The sequence below is a fragment of the Anabrus simplex genome, chromosome 1 (assembly GCF_040414725.1).
Source record: "Anabrus simplex isolate iqAnaSimp1 chromosome 1, ASM4041472v1, whole genome shotgun sequence".
NCBI classification, from domain to species: domain Eukaryota; kingdom Metazoa; phylum Arthropoda; class Insecta; order Orthoptera; family Tettigoniidae; genus Anabrus; species Anabrus simplex.
The window spans coordinates 328794696-328810627 of NC_090265.1; the positions used below are offsets into that span (position 1 = coordinate 328794696).

The 15932-nt window shown below is 37.5% G+C and overlaps 1 protein-coding gene across 1 annotated transcript in view; it reads left to right on the forward strand.

Moving 5' to 3' along the window:
- Window positions 1-15932, forward strand: part of LOC136856759 (uncharacterized) — a 674434-nt gene that overhangs the window by 369989 nt on the left and 288513 nt on the right. Inside the window, exons 11-12 of the mRNA XM_068224954.1 lie at window positions 496-601; window positions 6271-6393. Of these exons, the coding sequence (XP_068081055.1) occupies window positions 496-601; window positions 6271-6393 (229 nt within the window). The remainder of the gene's footprint in view (window positions 1-495; window positions 602-6270; window positions 6394-15932) is intronic.

Sequence of the window (15932 nt, forward strand, 5' to 3'; positions counted from 1 at the left end):
TGAGTAACTGTGTAATTCAGGCCAGTTGCTTCTTACGTTAATCACTGTTCATCACCATGGTCATAGTTGTGGAGGAAGGTAACTCATTGTTTATTGTGAAGATTTTATTAGGATATTTCAGTAAAGCTTTTAATTTTAATTACTAAGTTTATGTAAATCTGTAGCAGGAAATTTGATACCATGATCAAAAGTAACATTGTGGAGAATATCAGCTGATTTAAATTCCTGAATTTTAATACTGATTCTGTTCAAAATTCTTACTCTAAGATTGATAAGGCATGAAAGAAGTTAATGAAACAAGCTATGATTTATGATGTGAGGTACATAAATATTATCAAGAAGTGTGATTCATGCTGTTCAGAAAAGGTATGTCTGGTTAATCAAAATGTACATCACTAACTGCTGTGTTTTTTTAAAAATTAATATTTATATAGGCATTCAAGTTATTGATTCTTACTTGGCTCAGCTAATTGCAGTCTTCCTTACTTCACCTAGGAATGGTCTGCGTCCTTCTCGCTTCTACGTCTTGAAGGATAATATCATGGTGATGGCTTCCGAGGTTGGAGTATACGACACAGATCCTGCAAATGTCCTCCTGAAGGTTTTTATATGCCAGCTTTTGTTTTTTGTAGTATTCCAGAGATTGGTTTGGATTTGTGTACAAAGGCTCGCTTGGCTCTTAACCAATCTGTGGTTTTTACATACGACGTTGTTTAGGTGTGAGTAAAATATGAAGACCAACAAGAAGATAACAAAGAATCCCCATGTGTGTGCCTCGGAATCAAGATGAAGCATGGGGATTAATGGAATATGTGTGTTGCATAGCTAGGGCTTATGAAGCATTAGCCTTGTAGAGAGGGTGACACTGAAGCATGCTATTCATTTTCTGGGTGTGTTAGTCATTTAATATTAAGTCAGTTTATTATACATGATGTATTTTCATGTTCAAATTAAGTTTTCTATCCCAAAATTAATTCTTTATCTTTTTTATGCTATTTGTTCGATGCGTTGACCTAGAAAGATCTTTTTCCCCTACTTGTACCATATGTTAAGAACCTGCATGTATTTGGAAATTGCTGAACTGTAAAGTGTTGAATGTGAGGAAAGGAACGTTAAGGAAGACACAAACACCCAGTCCCCAGGCCAGGGATATTAATGATTTACAATTAAATACCCCTGACCCGACCGGGAATTGACAGGCGGACACGTTGCCCCCTACACCGCGGGGCTGGACATTCTTTGAATTACTTGAAAAGTTAATTCCATATAGTTTATCTTTGTCCTTTTCTCTCTGAAACTTGATAGTAAACCATTTCTGATTGTCTTACAAACTTTCCATTTGCTTTTAATTCCTTTTCACACGCCTCTTTTGACAGGAGTAGATAAGGAATAAAAAACTTTCCATTATTTTCAAACGTTACAGCTTGTGATGGCCCCTTCAGTGGAGGAAATAACAATGGAAACCATGTCTCATGAAGCTTCTTTGAAAGGATCAAAGTAGAGGTCCATGGGACTCAGCTGACTGCCAGTATCAGCAGTAGTGCTGGTGGCCGATGAATTCTACGGTAGTCAACAGCAGCATCCAGGTTTTGCTCGGAGAGACTAATCTTGCTTGGCATCAGGTGGCAGCCGGCTGTACATTTTGTCAAATCATGCTGACCATGAGAATACGACCTAATTATAGAAAGATAACGGATAGGTTCCTCCCCGCAAAAGTGAGGCAAAAGCTAGGACACCTGCCCCTGGGCAGAATGCAGGAAATATGTTGCCAGAGTTGAGAATAAGCATCACCGGAAAAACCTTAACTAGCAGACATTCTAGAAAGGTGCTGACTGGATGTCCCAGCTGTGCAGGACATGGTGGAGTGGAGGAAAAGCCAGAAACATTGACCATAGCCATAAGCTTTTCAACAATGGTGGATGATGCCAATGTACCCTAAGAAAAGGTGTAGGAATCTTCCTTGCCAACCATCTCATCAGAAGGCTGATTTGTCACATGGATCAGCGGCAGTCTTAATGGCAGTGAAATTAGCCATGGATGATACCATCTGCCTGAATGTGATCTCTGCATGTGCACTGCAGGCTGGCTGTGATTGAATCGTGAAACAAATGGGAGGACTACGATCATTTACTGCTGCAGATGCCACTTGAAGAGAACAAGATTATGTTGGGTGACCTTAATGGTCATATTGGACGGACTCGTGAGGATTATTTGGAATGTCCTGGAGGCTTCGGTTATGGAATGAGGAATAACCAGGGTGAAGAGATCTTCCAGTTTGCCTCAGCATACAGTCTAGTTGTAGTCACCACATACTTTCAGAAGGAAGATCACCTTAGCACATACAAGGTGAAGTAGATCTCATCAGTGGTACAAGACTGAGTGGAAGAGAAAGTCACATGTATGCAAATCGATTACATTCTCTGCAATTGTGATCTGCTGAGAAGGTCATCCTAGGAGAGTCTCTGACACCTTAACATAGGCTTTTTATTGGAGAATTCTTACTATGGTGCCAGAGCCAGACCAACTACGAAGATTAAGTGGTTTAACCTGCGAGATAAAGATGCAGCACAACCACTCATAGATGATATTTGGGGCTTATATTGTCCAGGACATGCAGGAGAATGACAACACCTTAGATCAATTGTGGGAGAGATTTCATAAGTCCTGTACCTGCAGGACAAGACATCACCTTGGAGTTTCTAATGGCAGACCGAAAATAGACAAGGAAACCTGGTGGTGGAAGTATAACGTCCAGGATGCACAGGGGGGGGACCATGCGAGTTGGCCGTATGTGGTTAGGGGAACGCAGCTGTGAGCTTGCATTCAGGAGATAGTGGGTTTGAACCCATGGCCGCTTCCTTCCCACTCCTAGCTCTTTCCTGTCCCATCATCGCCCTAAGACCTATCTGTGTCTGTGCAACGTAAAGCCAATTGAAAAAAAAAGGAAAAGAAAAAGGACTGTATTTAAAGCATGTTCGAAAGAGAAAGACAACCAGAATGGACAAGACCTAAATGCAGCATATAAGGCCATCAAAAAGCAGGCCAAGAGAGTCGTAGCAATAGCTAAAAGTGAAGTGCAGCAAGGCCTCCATGATGACTCAGACACCAGATGGTGTGCAGCGGATCTACAAGGTTGCCCCTCAGCACAAAAGACAGTCCAGGGGTATTACATTGCCACCAAATGTATCCATGATGATTGGGAAATATTACCAACTAATGATAGGTCCATTAACAACCACTGGAAGAAGTATTTTGAAGGGTTACTAAATGAGGAGTTTCTACTGGACAGAGCAGCTTTGCAGTGTCCAGTTTAGGGGTCTGTGCCTGAAGTCATCCCTTCTAATATTGCAGTATCTCTGTCAGTCTGGCTCCATGGCTGAGTGGTTAGTGTGCTGGCCTTTGGTCACAGGGGTCCTGGGTTCGATTTCCGGCAGGGTCGGGAATTTTAACAAATCAAGACCTGGACCTGGTGAGCTGAACATGTCCTCGGACACTCCTTGCACTAAAAGCCATACACCATTTCATCTCTGTCAAAGATGGACAACGGCAAAGTGGTTGGCCCTGATGATATTCCAGCTGAACTATAGAAAGTCCTAGGTTCCAAAGGAAATGAGTGCTTGATGAAATAGTTCAACAAAATCCTTGCTGGATTTCCAATGCCCGAACAGTTCCATCAAAGTTTCTTGTGTCCATCCACAAGTAAAAGGGCGATGTCCAAGAATGTGAAAATTAATGAGGCATTAAACCACCTACCCCACCCCCACCCCCATCCCACCTACCCACCCACTCTCTCTCTTTCTCTCTCTATGTATAAATAAAATTCTGGGAGCACGTCATAACACAACACTGTCTTCCTTGCTGGAGAATCACTGATGATGACAGACAATTACAAATATCACAACTGATGGTAATATCGACGCAGATGTCAAGCACTGCATTGGTGTTGGTTGGATGAAATGGTGATCTCTTAGGGGTGTTCGATATGTGGATGCCAGTCAAATGAAAGGGCAAAGTGTACAAAACCACTGTCTGGCCTTCTCTCTTGTGCAATTCTGAATGTTGGGCAAGGCAGAAGAAGCTTGACCACCGAATGCATGTCGCAGAGATGCGGATGTTGCGATGGTCGGCGGAAGTCACTCTGCATGACAAAGAGCGCAATGAGCATGTGCAAGGATCTTTCAAAGTTGTGCCCATCAGCAGAAAAATGGAGGAAAAACAGCTCTGCTAGTATGGTTGCATCAGAAGAAGAAATGAACACCATTTAGAACAAAAAGCTCTTGCCATCGAAGAGCTGAAGAGAGGAAGAGGGCATTCTAAGGCAACATGGAAATGAACTGCTAAGGCTGCCTTAAGGAATAGTGAAGTGCCATTAAATCTGGTGCAAGAACTCTCTGAATTAGTTGAGCAAACCTGAGTGAGCTCAGAAGTGCCCATTCTATGGGTGCATATACATCCAGGGAAAAAGCACACGCTCGTGGCAACATTTTATGCCTTATACATTATACTGTTGTATTTTTCATTTGTACCTATCCATTATTCCTTCTTTTCTTAACTAAAGAGTGATCTTTTCTCCACTCTCTTGAAGTCTATGTAGATTATCACTGATATTCTTGCAATGTTCCATCCATATTCCTTTATCTTAATTTGTGTGTTATCTTTCCCTTTTGATACCTACAGATTCTCATAGCTGGTTGGTAAATACACATTTCTTATTGTAATTGAATTGGTGCTAAGGTTTGATGCTGAGCCTTTCTTCCTTTGAAAATTCAGTTCTTTTAAATTCTAAAGCATTCATGACAATAACAATTTTTTTTCTTTGTTTGTATTTTTTCTCATGGGTGTTACAAATTGGAGTAAAAAACATGCTTGTTCCAATTTTCGTAAAAGAAAATCAGACTCGCTGTATTCTTCGTGTTGTATAAGAGACTAGCATACCCAGAATTTTGAAACATTTTTGTGCATATAAATGTAATTTCCAGATATCATTGTGCACCTGTGTTGATGTAACTCTATATAATTATATTGGTGCACTATTTTTTTATACTGTAAATTTTATATTCAGTGACAGTTTCCTTATTGATCTATGTACATAGTAAAACAAGGCTTTATGCAGTTGTCTTGCTTAGGTTGAATAATAACTTAGCTATTTACACTTTTGTTGCTATGTCTTTAGCTCTGTTACTGACTATTAAATTGCATGTAACTTATCTGAAGACTGAAGACTCTACCTTGTGGTGAGTATTAGGTATACTGCTCATCAGTTATCTGTTCCTGCCAATAATAATCCATCTCATTTTATTTATTTCAGCTGTGTATTTCAGGTCATAGATATCGTGTAATATGTGCATTTGTAGTGACAGCTTTATTTGATGGAGCAGGAGGAGCCAAATTATTGGAAGGAACTTACAGGCAGTGATTTCTTTTGATTTGGTTTTGGTTTTCATATGTTTTGTTCTTATAGCAAGTAGGCACTGCAGATAACTAGAATTTGTTGTAGTGATTATATCCATTGCTAGCTGGTGGTGCTGATTTGCTTATGGTTGTGTTCACTTTGTCTCAAGCTGTGGACATTGAAAGTGGATACTTTTTCTTTCCAGAAGCAAATGTTTTTAGTGGCATTGGAACTATAGATATCTGGTGATTAGTATACTGTCTTTCTTATCATTCCTATACAAACTGATGATGCTGAATGTTGAAGGTGGATGGGATCATTGTGTTATACTGTGTATTTCTTATTGAGAATATACTATTTCAAAGAGAACATCATGATCTTGAATTACAGATGTATTAGATCTATTGCCAAGTTAAATCTGAATTTATGAAATTGAATTGTCAATGTTTTTCAGATATTTGAGAATGACAGTTTCATTCTTAAATCATTTCAGATGCCAACAGATTTGTGGTTATTTCAATTTTAAGGATTATTTCCAAATATCTGAATAAACTGTAAATTGGAATGTACCTTCAAAATTTTATGGATTATTTGACTATTTAATACATTGATGATGATTCCATCCTGATTTCTTTTTAGTAAAATTTTAATTCATATTATAGGTTTTTGTATTTCTTCTGTCTTGTTTATACCAACATTTTCTTAAGTTACTCTTCTCTATGTATTAGTTATGCCAGAGATAATTTAAAATGAAAAGTAATTTGTTAGTCATTTTTGTTTTATCAGCAAAAACCTTTCATAATAGATAAACCAGTTCATGGAATTTCCTTTTTACATGCAAATCTGTAACTATTTTTTTGTGTGTTATTGCTGCTCAGAGCCGCCTGAAACCTGGTCGTATGTTGCTGGTTGACACAAAGCAGAAGACAATCATTCAAGATGTGGAACTTAAGATGCAGATAGCCAGGAGTAGAATGCATTCTGCTTGGCTGAAAGAGCAGGTGGGGACCTTTAATTTGGACCTTCAATGACTAATGATTTGCAGATTGTTACTTTCATTCTTTTTGTTTGTGTGGTATCATTTTATTGGGCAGAATTAGTTTGCTACAAAAGTTTAATGTTGTGCAATATTATAGGCTGTAAACTTTCTACTAATTTCAAAAGTCATTTGGAAAATGTAATTTTGTGATCCTGCGATTGAAAACATTCGTTCAGAGGCACTAAAATGGTTTGGATTGTGGGATTTATAGGCAATAGTTTATATAGTGAATCAAATTTTTCCATTGGAGTATTTGGTTCAGCATTTTGTTAATGTCCAGTAAAGAACGTATTGTTTTAATTACATCCATTTTAGGTTGGATATATCAGGCAAACGTCTTTGAAGCTATAAGCCATTACAGATTTGAAGAAAAAGTTGTCAGCATTCCTATAGGGAGTGGAGACCAGGGTTACCATGTTTTATTACATGAAAATGTTACATTTTACATGAAAATGCACATTCATGCTAAAATATGTACGCACAAGTAAGGGGTGGGCGGGCCATTTAGAAGGGTACGTCTTCTCTTTGGCCAGGTATGCTAAAATATTACACATAAAACATACCATTACATTAATTGCAAACAATTTTTATTGAAACTTGTGGCAAAAGTATTTCAAAATACAGCTTACTACAGCGTACAACCAGTGATTTTTTTTTTTCCTTCTGTTTAATCATACCTATTTTAATAAATTTTGGCATTACATTCACATAATGGTAAATCTTTTTTCAAAACTTGGATCTGAGGGCTGATTCGAGTCCAGTGATTTCACTTGAGGAGCTGGAGCTATCTGACGATGGCCAAGAAAGTCAAGAATAAGGGCCTGTGAGATGCATTGTGCTGACATGCATCTCATGGTATCTCATACTCTACAGACCTTGGGCTGAGCAGTGGTCACATGGTATTCCAAATGCCCTCCGGGGCCAATGGCGCCAGGACGTAGGGATATATGGTCTCTGTAATGACTGCAAGGTAGGCATAAGTAGCCTGCGCTAAGCCATTCTGCTGGCACACAGTTTACGAACAGAAAAATACATAAAAACCAATTAGTTTTTAAAATAATAAAAATACAACAAAAGTTAACTCTAAACAATACAAGAATACATGATGAAATAACTAAATAGAAATGCCACAGTAATTCCTGTTCAGAACCATGAAGATTTAATATCAAGAAACTCCTGCTTTTGATTCTTATGAATTTTAGTTTTTGGGTCCAGCTTTCAGTACTTGATAAACAAATTCTCACAATTTAAGAGATTCTTACTCTTAAATTATGAGCTTAATCATACGGTATTCAAAAGGTTGACCGTAAAATTTCAATTCGTAAGAATTGAAACTGAGAGTTTGTAAGTCAATATGGAACCCTGGTGAAGTTTGTTTGCAATATCAAGAAATGAAACAATTACCCCTACATAATTTTAGAATAATGTACAGTAAGTTAAAAGTTATGTAACTAAAGAGCAAATCTTCCCACACATACTGCAAAACATTTGTCTACAGTGAAAAAATATAATCACAGAAAACTCAACTTTGCCCTCTTCATAACCCCTGTAATGATAAAAATGTTCATTAGTGTTTCAATACTGGTTACTGGAGGCAGTTTCTTGTAGCAAGTATGGCCGCATGCCACTCTCATTAGCAGAATACAAGAGTATTGCTGAGCCTCTATTATGTGAATAATTGGATGTCTCCTATAATTGTTACATGCTGTAATCATGACAAGTGTGTACTGTTTAACAATACTTGTTGCGTTATTCACCAGCCATCACTTATTAGTTTAGTTTTCTTTGGGAAATTGCTGTAGAAGGCAAAAATCAGCATAATCTTTTGTATCGTGAGTACTCTCTCCCTTTGAAATGTACTGAAATAGCAAGTTCAAATGTTTCCCAAATTATTGGACCATTCAGACTTATTCAGCTGTTCATCCTACATGTTTAAATAATCTAGTCACGATGAATAAAGTTGTAAAATGTTTTGACTAATGTTTGTACATTGATCTTCATAATATTTTTCAATTAATTGGAAATCTATTTAAAGAGCATTCGTGATACATCGCAAAAAGTTATTTAAAGTATGAGGCGGACAACCCACAACAATATGCTCTGACTTTGTAGACTGTCGAAGTTTGGCAAACACATTATTTATATATGCAGTTGCTACTCTACCAAACATGATGTTGCAGTTATCACCACAAAAAGCAATAGTTTTATCAATTAGATAAAACTTAATAAGAGTACTGTGAACATAGTCTGCAATCGTTTGAGCCTTTCATTGGGGTAATTTTTTACGTCCATAAACTTAGTCTGGATACCACTTTTTTTTTTCCCAGCCAAAGTATTGATTAATCAGTGGAAACATCTTTACTGTAAAACGATTGCATGAATCGGTGGCTACACCAAAAAATGGAATACCTGTCTATGTGAAGTTTCTATCACAACATCAATAGCATCGGGGGGGGTTTACAGAGTTTACAATTGCTTCTATTTTTGTGTGAGCACTGGACAGTTTACATGTTGTTTAGGAGTCTGGAGAAACTTCCTTCATCAGAGCACTAGTAGAGTCTGTTACTTTGTAACTACAATAGAACCTCGATAATTCAACATTAGTTACTTCAGAATCCTGCCTAATTTGAAGCTTTCATTCCCAGATATGAGGTACGGTTTTACATGTTACGTAAATTGTTTAAATCAAAATACGGATAATTCGTAATTCGAAGAACAATGTTGGTCCCATTACCGAAATTTACTTTTAATTCAAAACTGCCTTTACATTTAAAAAAAGTATTTTACAAAGTAATTCAAATTAAAAAATTTATACGCTTCATGATGGAACACCTCTTCTGGAATGTGCAGGGGTAGTTTTCCGAACTTTCACTCAGTTTGGTGTGTCTACAGTGTGCTTCATATTTGCTGAGTTAGAGTGAAATCGTAATTATGTAGCACGCAGTGTGCGGAGAAACATAATCCGTGAACAATGGCGATGCGGACAATTGTCGAAAAAACGTGGCTCATATAATAAATTTGTATGCACCAAAAAATATTGTCAATGCCAATTAAACTGCTTTTAATGCCGAACCCAAACGGACTTACGGTTTTAAGGAGAGAAGTGCCAGACGGAAATCATATAAGGTTTGTAGTAGTGTACTGTGCTGCAATTTGCAATGCAGAGAAGCGAGAGACTTCCTCCCTTCGTCATAGGAAAGTTTGATAAGCCACAATCTTTTGAGGGCATTGGCCACTTTCTGTGCAAGTATAAGGAATCTAAAAAATGCAAACAGTAATCCAAGAAATAAAGCATTTGCACAGGGGATCCAGCATAATTTGTCCTCTTTGAATCGTGTGATTTTTTTTTTTCTTTCATTGCGTGAGGTTATGTTTGTCAGTGTTTGCAAGTGCATTATTTGATTAATGTAAATGCACCTTGTTGGATACATTTCGGAAATAGTTTTTTTCCGTGGCATTTGAAAAGTTTAAACTGTGAATCGATGTTAATTGCATGCAGTAACGGGTCTTAGAATATTTTGTGATGTGGCATGGGTTAACATTTCTGAATTAAGAGTTGGCGGTTAATTCAAAATCACGTAATTCAATGTCCGATTTTTGCGTCCCAGCAACTTAGAATTAACAAGATTTTACACAGGTTTTTCACACGGTGAAATGCTAAAGCCTCTTCAGCTGGATCAAAGTTATGAAAAAGGTACCTATGTGAATTTTTTTCCTCAGAACATTTTTTCTGCATTCTGAAGTTTTCACATAGGCTTTCAAATCTCAAGTTCTTTTGTTCTATTGATATATAAGTACTCACTGCAGACAGTGCATTCAACTTCATAATTGTCGCGTCTCTTCTGGAAAGAACTGTACTTCTTTGAAAGGTCATCAGTAAACTTCTTGCATTTTCGTTTTGGCATTTCTGTTTTTAAATATCAACCCCACACACAGTACCCTGTTGAAAAACTCAACTGCACCCACCACAATTCAGCAATGAAAATACTAATACTATAGTATACTATACTATACAGACTGTGTATATGTATCAATTATAGATGATGATTTAAATCTTAATTGATTTACTTTAATATCTATTGGGGTTATTTCTTTTTTTTAACACTTAAAATTTAAAGTACCTATAGGAAATTCCAGACATGTTTACCCTGAAAAGAATACCCACTCAGGCGCCGTATTTTGCTAACGATAAAGAGGACGTGTCCATCTAACAAAATGGACGTATGGTAAACCTAGTGGAGACAGAATCCTTGGTATGTTTTAAGTGTTAATCCTTGTAACTCTCTCCTTCTATTTGAGAAATTAGTGATGTTGAACACCATATTTGATCGTTCCTGAAATGCTTGCTCTGATTATGTCTGTATGCACTCAAAGGTACTATAAAATAATAAATTTATTTCCTCACTCTGAGGTGGAGCAGCTTTTTTCAGGCATATCCATGTACCTTTTAAACCACATACCAGCCCTCTTACCAATCTTAATTTCTCGTTGTTCCAAAAATTGAACCTGGGCCTCCGAGGACGGCTGCTAAAATCCCTAACTGCAGTAAAACCTCATTAAGACTTGTCTGCAAGGGATAAGGAAGAAGAACTTGTTAAGCAAGAAAAGTACTACTGAATACACCACTAAAAATGATCAAACAGGGATGTGGAAAAACTAGATATTATTTTTTCCGACATGAGCGCAATTTACATAGTGTGTCCACAGGTACAGTTAAAAATATATCTACCATTTCTAAAGATGCAAAGAGAGCATTAAAAGGTGCAGAAACACGAGAACAAATGTGAAAACATTTTTTGCTGGGGCTTACAAAATGACAACAGTGCACTGAAAGGTGTGAAAAACACCAGACAACAAATATGCCAACATATGGCCAGGCTGAGTGGTTCAGATTGTTGAGGTGCTTGCCTTTTGACCTTAACTTAGCAGGTTTGATTCTGGCTCAGTCTGGTGATATTTGAAGTTGCTCAAATACGACAGCCTCATGTCGGTAGATTTACTGGCACGTAAAAATCTCCTGCAGGACTGAATTGTAGCACCTCAGCATCCCTGAAAACCATAATAGTAGTTAGTGGGATTTAAAGCCAATAACTATTGTTGATGTTGTTGTTGTTGTTATTATTATTATTATTATTATTATTATTATTATTATTATTATTATTATTATTACTACAAGAGCATATGCATGAGGACCCATAAAAATCAAAGTATCAATTAGTACCCTGAAATTCTCTCTCTCAACTGAAGTTGGTCATTGTCTGCTGTACATGTTTTTTGTATGACAACCACATCAATTTTTCTGTCCCGTATTTGTGATAAACATTGGCATTTGGATCTGGTTATACCTTGTCTATTTAACCAACATATTCCGATAATAGGTCCAATCTTCTTAAATTGTAGTTGGTTCTGAAAATCATCTTTTGTACTCTGCATTCTGATGTTTTGTGCCAGGAGATCATAAAGCTAGTCTGGCAGTGGGATCACTGTTCCGTGATTATCATCCAGGGGACACGTGTATGGTAATGAGTACATTAAACCTGCAGATGTTGAGCAACACTATCACTTGTATAATATGTATTACATACTCGTAACAACAAATGGAACAGAAACCTGGTTAATGATTAAAAGATATGAGAGCCAAATATGGGCAGCAGAAATTCTTGGAAGTATGGTGCATGGAACAATGAGGAAGCACAAAAGGAAACTAAAGTATAGAAGTTAAGTGATGAACTAGAGAAAAGCTGGCATAGTTGGAGTGTACTGTACATGTTAAAAGGATGAGTGGTGAAAGAATACCAAAAGAGACTATGGAAAGGTGAAAGTAGTGGGAGGAGAAGCAAAGGGTGATGAAGACTGATATGGATAGACTTAGTCCAAAACAGCATAAGACAGTGCAACCTGGATTGGAACACAGTATTGGATGAGGAGTGGTGGAATCATTGAAGAAAATGGGGAGGGACCACCATATTTGCTCCTGTCCGGCTGTAGGTGTAAAATGCAAATTGATGGTGACGTATGTACAGCTGTGTGCAAGTGACTATTGTCATGAAGCAGCAATACTTGTTATGAGAAAAGTGCCAGACATTTTGATCGTATGGTACGCATTTAGCACTAGTCACAGTTGAGCCATTTCCTGGAAGTGCACCAATATAGGTTGTCAACTTAATTTCTCCAGCGATGCCTATTTCTGTGAAATTTTTCTCTACTATAGGCGATGGATGCTTCCACTCCATCCATTGTTTCTTACTCTCTGGTTCATAATGATTCACCCAGGACTTGTCACAATACGACTGAGTAAAACATCTTCATGCAGAATGGTTGAAAGACTCCCTCAAGTTGTCTGCCATACATGCTTGTGAACAGTCAGCTGGCTTTTTACCCATTGGTTATACACTTTTCTTTCGTATGCTGCATGTTTTAATGCTGAATTTATTATCCTTAACATGTCTTATCCTTGTATTAAACCTCTCTTAAAATTCCATTTGACTGTACTGGGATTTCATCCTGCATACTGGACCACATGGACCTCCTAACTAACCTTACTGTGCAACCAGACCAACTAAATTATGGAGCTATGTCAGGATCTATTATACAAACTCTAGTTGTTACTGATATGATCTCTATTTCTCCCCGTGTAAATTTCATTGATAATCTACTAAATATTCCCTATATTTGGATAAAATTTGATAAAATTGTATGTTTATATTTCCCAGAAATCATCTGTAATATAGGGCCAAACCTAGAGAAACAAGGCGAGTTGGTCGTGCAGTTAGGGGTGCGCACCTATGAGCTTGTATCCGGACGATAGTAGGTTCGAATCCCAGCAGCCCTAAAGACGGCCGCTTCCTTCCCATTTCTAGGCCCTTCCTATCCCATCATTGTCTTAAGACCTATGTGTGTTTGTTCGACGTAAAAAAAAAAAAAAAAAAAAGAAGGAAGTCATTGGTAAACAGTATTTGCAGGTTTATCCTCTTCTCTGATTTCTGTTCGGTCCACATTCTGCACTGACCTGTTACTGTTATCCTATGTGAATGTTCCTAACCTCGCACCAAGGAACTGCAGTGTACAGTTCTTCTGAATTCTTCCTGGAGTCTGTAAAGTAATGGAAAATATATATATTTTGTATTGGCTATTTTTCATTGTGCTCTGCTGCGGTAGGGGAATGTTCATGACTAGGAAGAAAGCTAGTATGCCCTTAACGCATTGAGTGCCAGACAAATTTTTTCTTAAACCTCCCCATTGGAGTGTGCTTTTTTAATTCTCTTCCTAAATGTATGAAACTGTCGGCTACTGTATGAATACTCATAAATGATTGTTTTTCTTTTAACTGAGCGAGTTGACTGTGCAATGAGGGTCATACAACTGTGAGCTTGCATTCGGGAGAAAGCGAGTTCAAATCTCACAATCAGCTGCCTTGAAGATGGTTTTCTGTGGTTTCCTATTTTCACACCAGGAAAATGGACCTGTGCCTTAAATTAAGGCCACAGCCAGTACCTTCCCAATCCTAGCTCTTCTCCATCCTTACAACGCCAATAACCTTACATGGGTTAGTGTGACGTTAAACAAGTAGAAAAGTGTTTTTTATGACAATATTTATAGTGGTCGCTAGGGACCACACTGTTGTCTTGTCATAAAAGTTCTACTGTGACCAATGATCTCACATAGTGGTTGTGGCAAATTTCCCTCACATTTATAGGAAATACTTTAATACAGATATTTTCTTGTCATTCGTGCTTCAACAGTTGGCAAGACAGCATCTGTGTTAATATCATTTTTTTTTTTTTTAATGTCAGATGCAATTGCGCGCTTTTATGTGATCATTGTTGTAGAGCCACATTTTTGTATATCACAGATGTTTAATCCTATTATGATCATAAAATGTGTGTGTGTTCCAAGAGAATAGTTGAAATGGTAAAGGAAATGTTGCCAGGCATGGATACTGACTGCCGTGGTCTTGTCACCAAAATGTTCCACTGGGAACAGCAGTTGCGTATAGAGGTCTGAGCATTATTCTTATTGCCGCCCAAGAACAACATTTTCCACATGGACCTGCACCTTAAGTTATTTCCATTTAGCAGCAGTCGTCTGATCTCCAGGAAACAAATAAGTTCAGTGTTTGCTCAGCTGTTCCTGCGACTGCCGTGGCGTGACGGAAAATTCAGCTTGTGATCCCAACAGACCGCTCTGGTGCTCAGTGTGTTCAGGTACAACTAACTCAACAAGTACAACTTCAGCATTTTCTATTGTGAAAAATTGGAGATCCTGGAAAATCATTTTCAGGGCTACAGATGGTGGGTATTAGAACCTGCTATCTCCTGAACGCAAGCTTACAGCTACATGACTGGTACACAGAGTACCTTGGTGGTGGAGTAGTAGCGCCCTGCCAGGAGAAAAGCTTGATTTAATCTACTTTTCAAGGAAATTTGCCTGATTGATGGAGAGAGCAGAGAACGTAACTATTTATTGTCATTCACTTGTAATTACCTTATAGGACTTGTCTGATATATTCATATTAAGAGTCAAATGTTGGATATACTAAAATTTTGTAGCTTTTCATGTGACACTTTCTCAGGAACTGTACCTACTGTTCCTAGGTAATTTATTTTAAAGCAGTTTCACTTTTAATCAAAGCATTTTAATTATTGTAGTTGGTGTCAGCTAATGACGAGGGAAAGACCTAGTTCTTTTTCTGTGTTTGAAGTAATATAGCTCTTCTTCTCCATTAGCATTATATTCACTTTCCTATCTGCTTTAAAATGTTTTATTGTTAATGTGCTTTGTTTAATTAACAGGTGTATCACAATCATTCTTCTGTTGTGCCTTGCATCTAATATTCTCATATCTTGAATATTCTTTTGTGTATGTGTTTTTGTCGTATGTTATATCTTGTTATTGTTAATTAAGAATGGAAATAATTACTTTGGAAACTAATACCTTGTTAGTACAATAACTCACTGTCATTCTCTTTTTTTTTCCCCCTGCTATGTTGCTGATACTGGTTTCCAATAGGGGGTGAGTTACAACAACAAAAAAAAGTTGGATTCGGTTTTTATGTAGTGTGATTAGTGGTTTAGTTTTGTAATTTTTGGTAGCTAGAATGTGTATGATTCTTTCACCCATTATATGGTTTGTAGTGTGTGGTGTGGTTTAGTAGAAGAGAGTAAGAAAGCAGGAACTGCAATAAAACTTGCTTCAATACATACATGTGGGTGAAAATGTAATGTGTTGGAGGTGAATGGGTACATGTGGCCAGATATGTGACAAGTTATAACATGTTCTAGGGCATGAAATAGCCACTAAATACTTTGTTTGCTTGTATGTTTATTCCACGCAAATAATTCTTGGTCATTCTTTTCAACACATTTTCATTTCCAAAGAGAACACTGGCAAAATTTTACAGCATACTTTACTCTTGTTATGCACAACAAAGGATTCCTTTTTAAACAGCACGGAGGAACTCTTATCCCATTTCTTGTCCATGGTACTGGGTAGTATTTGTTT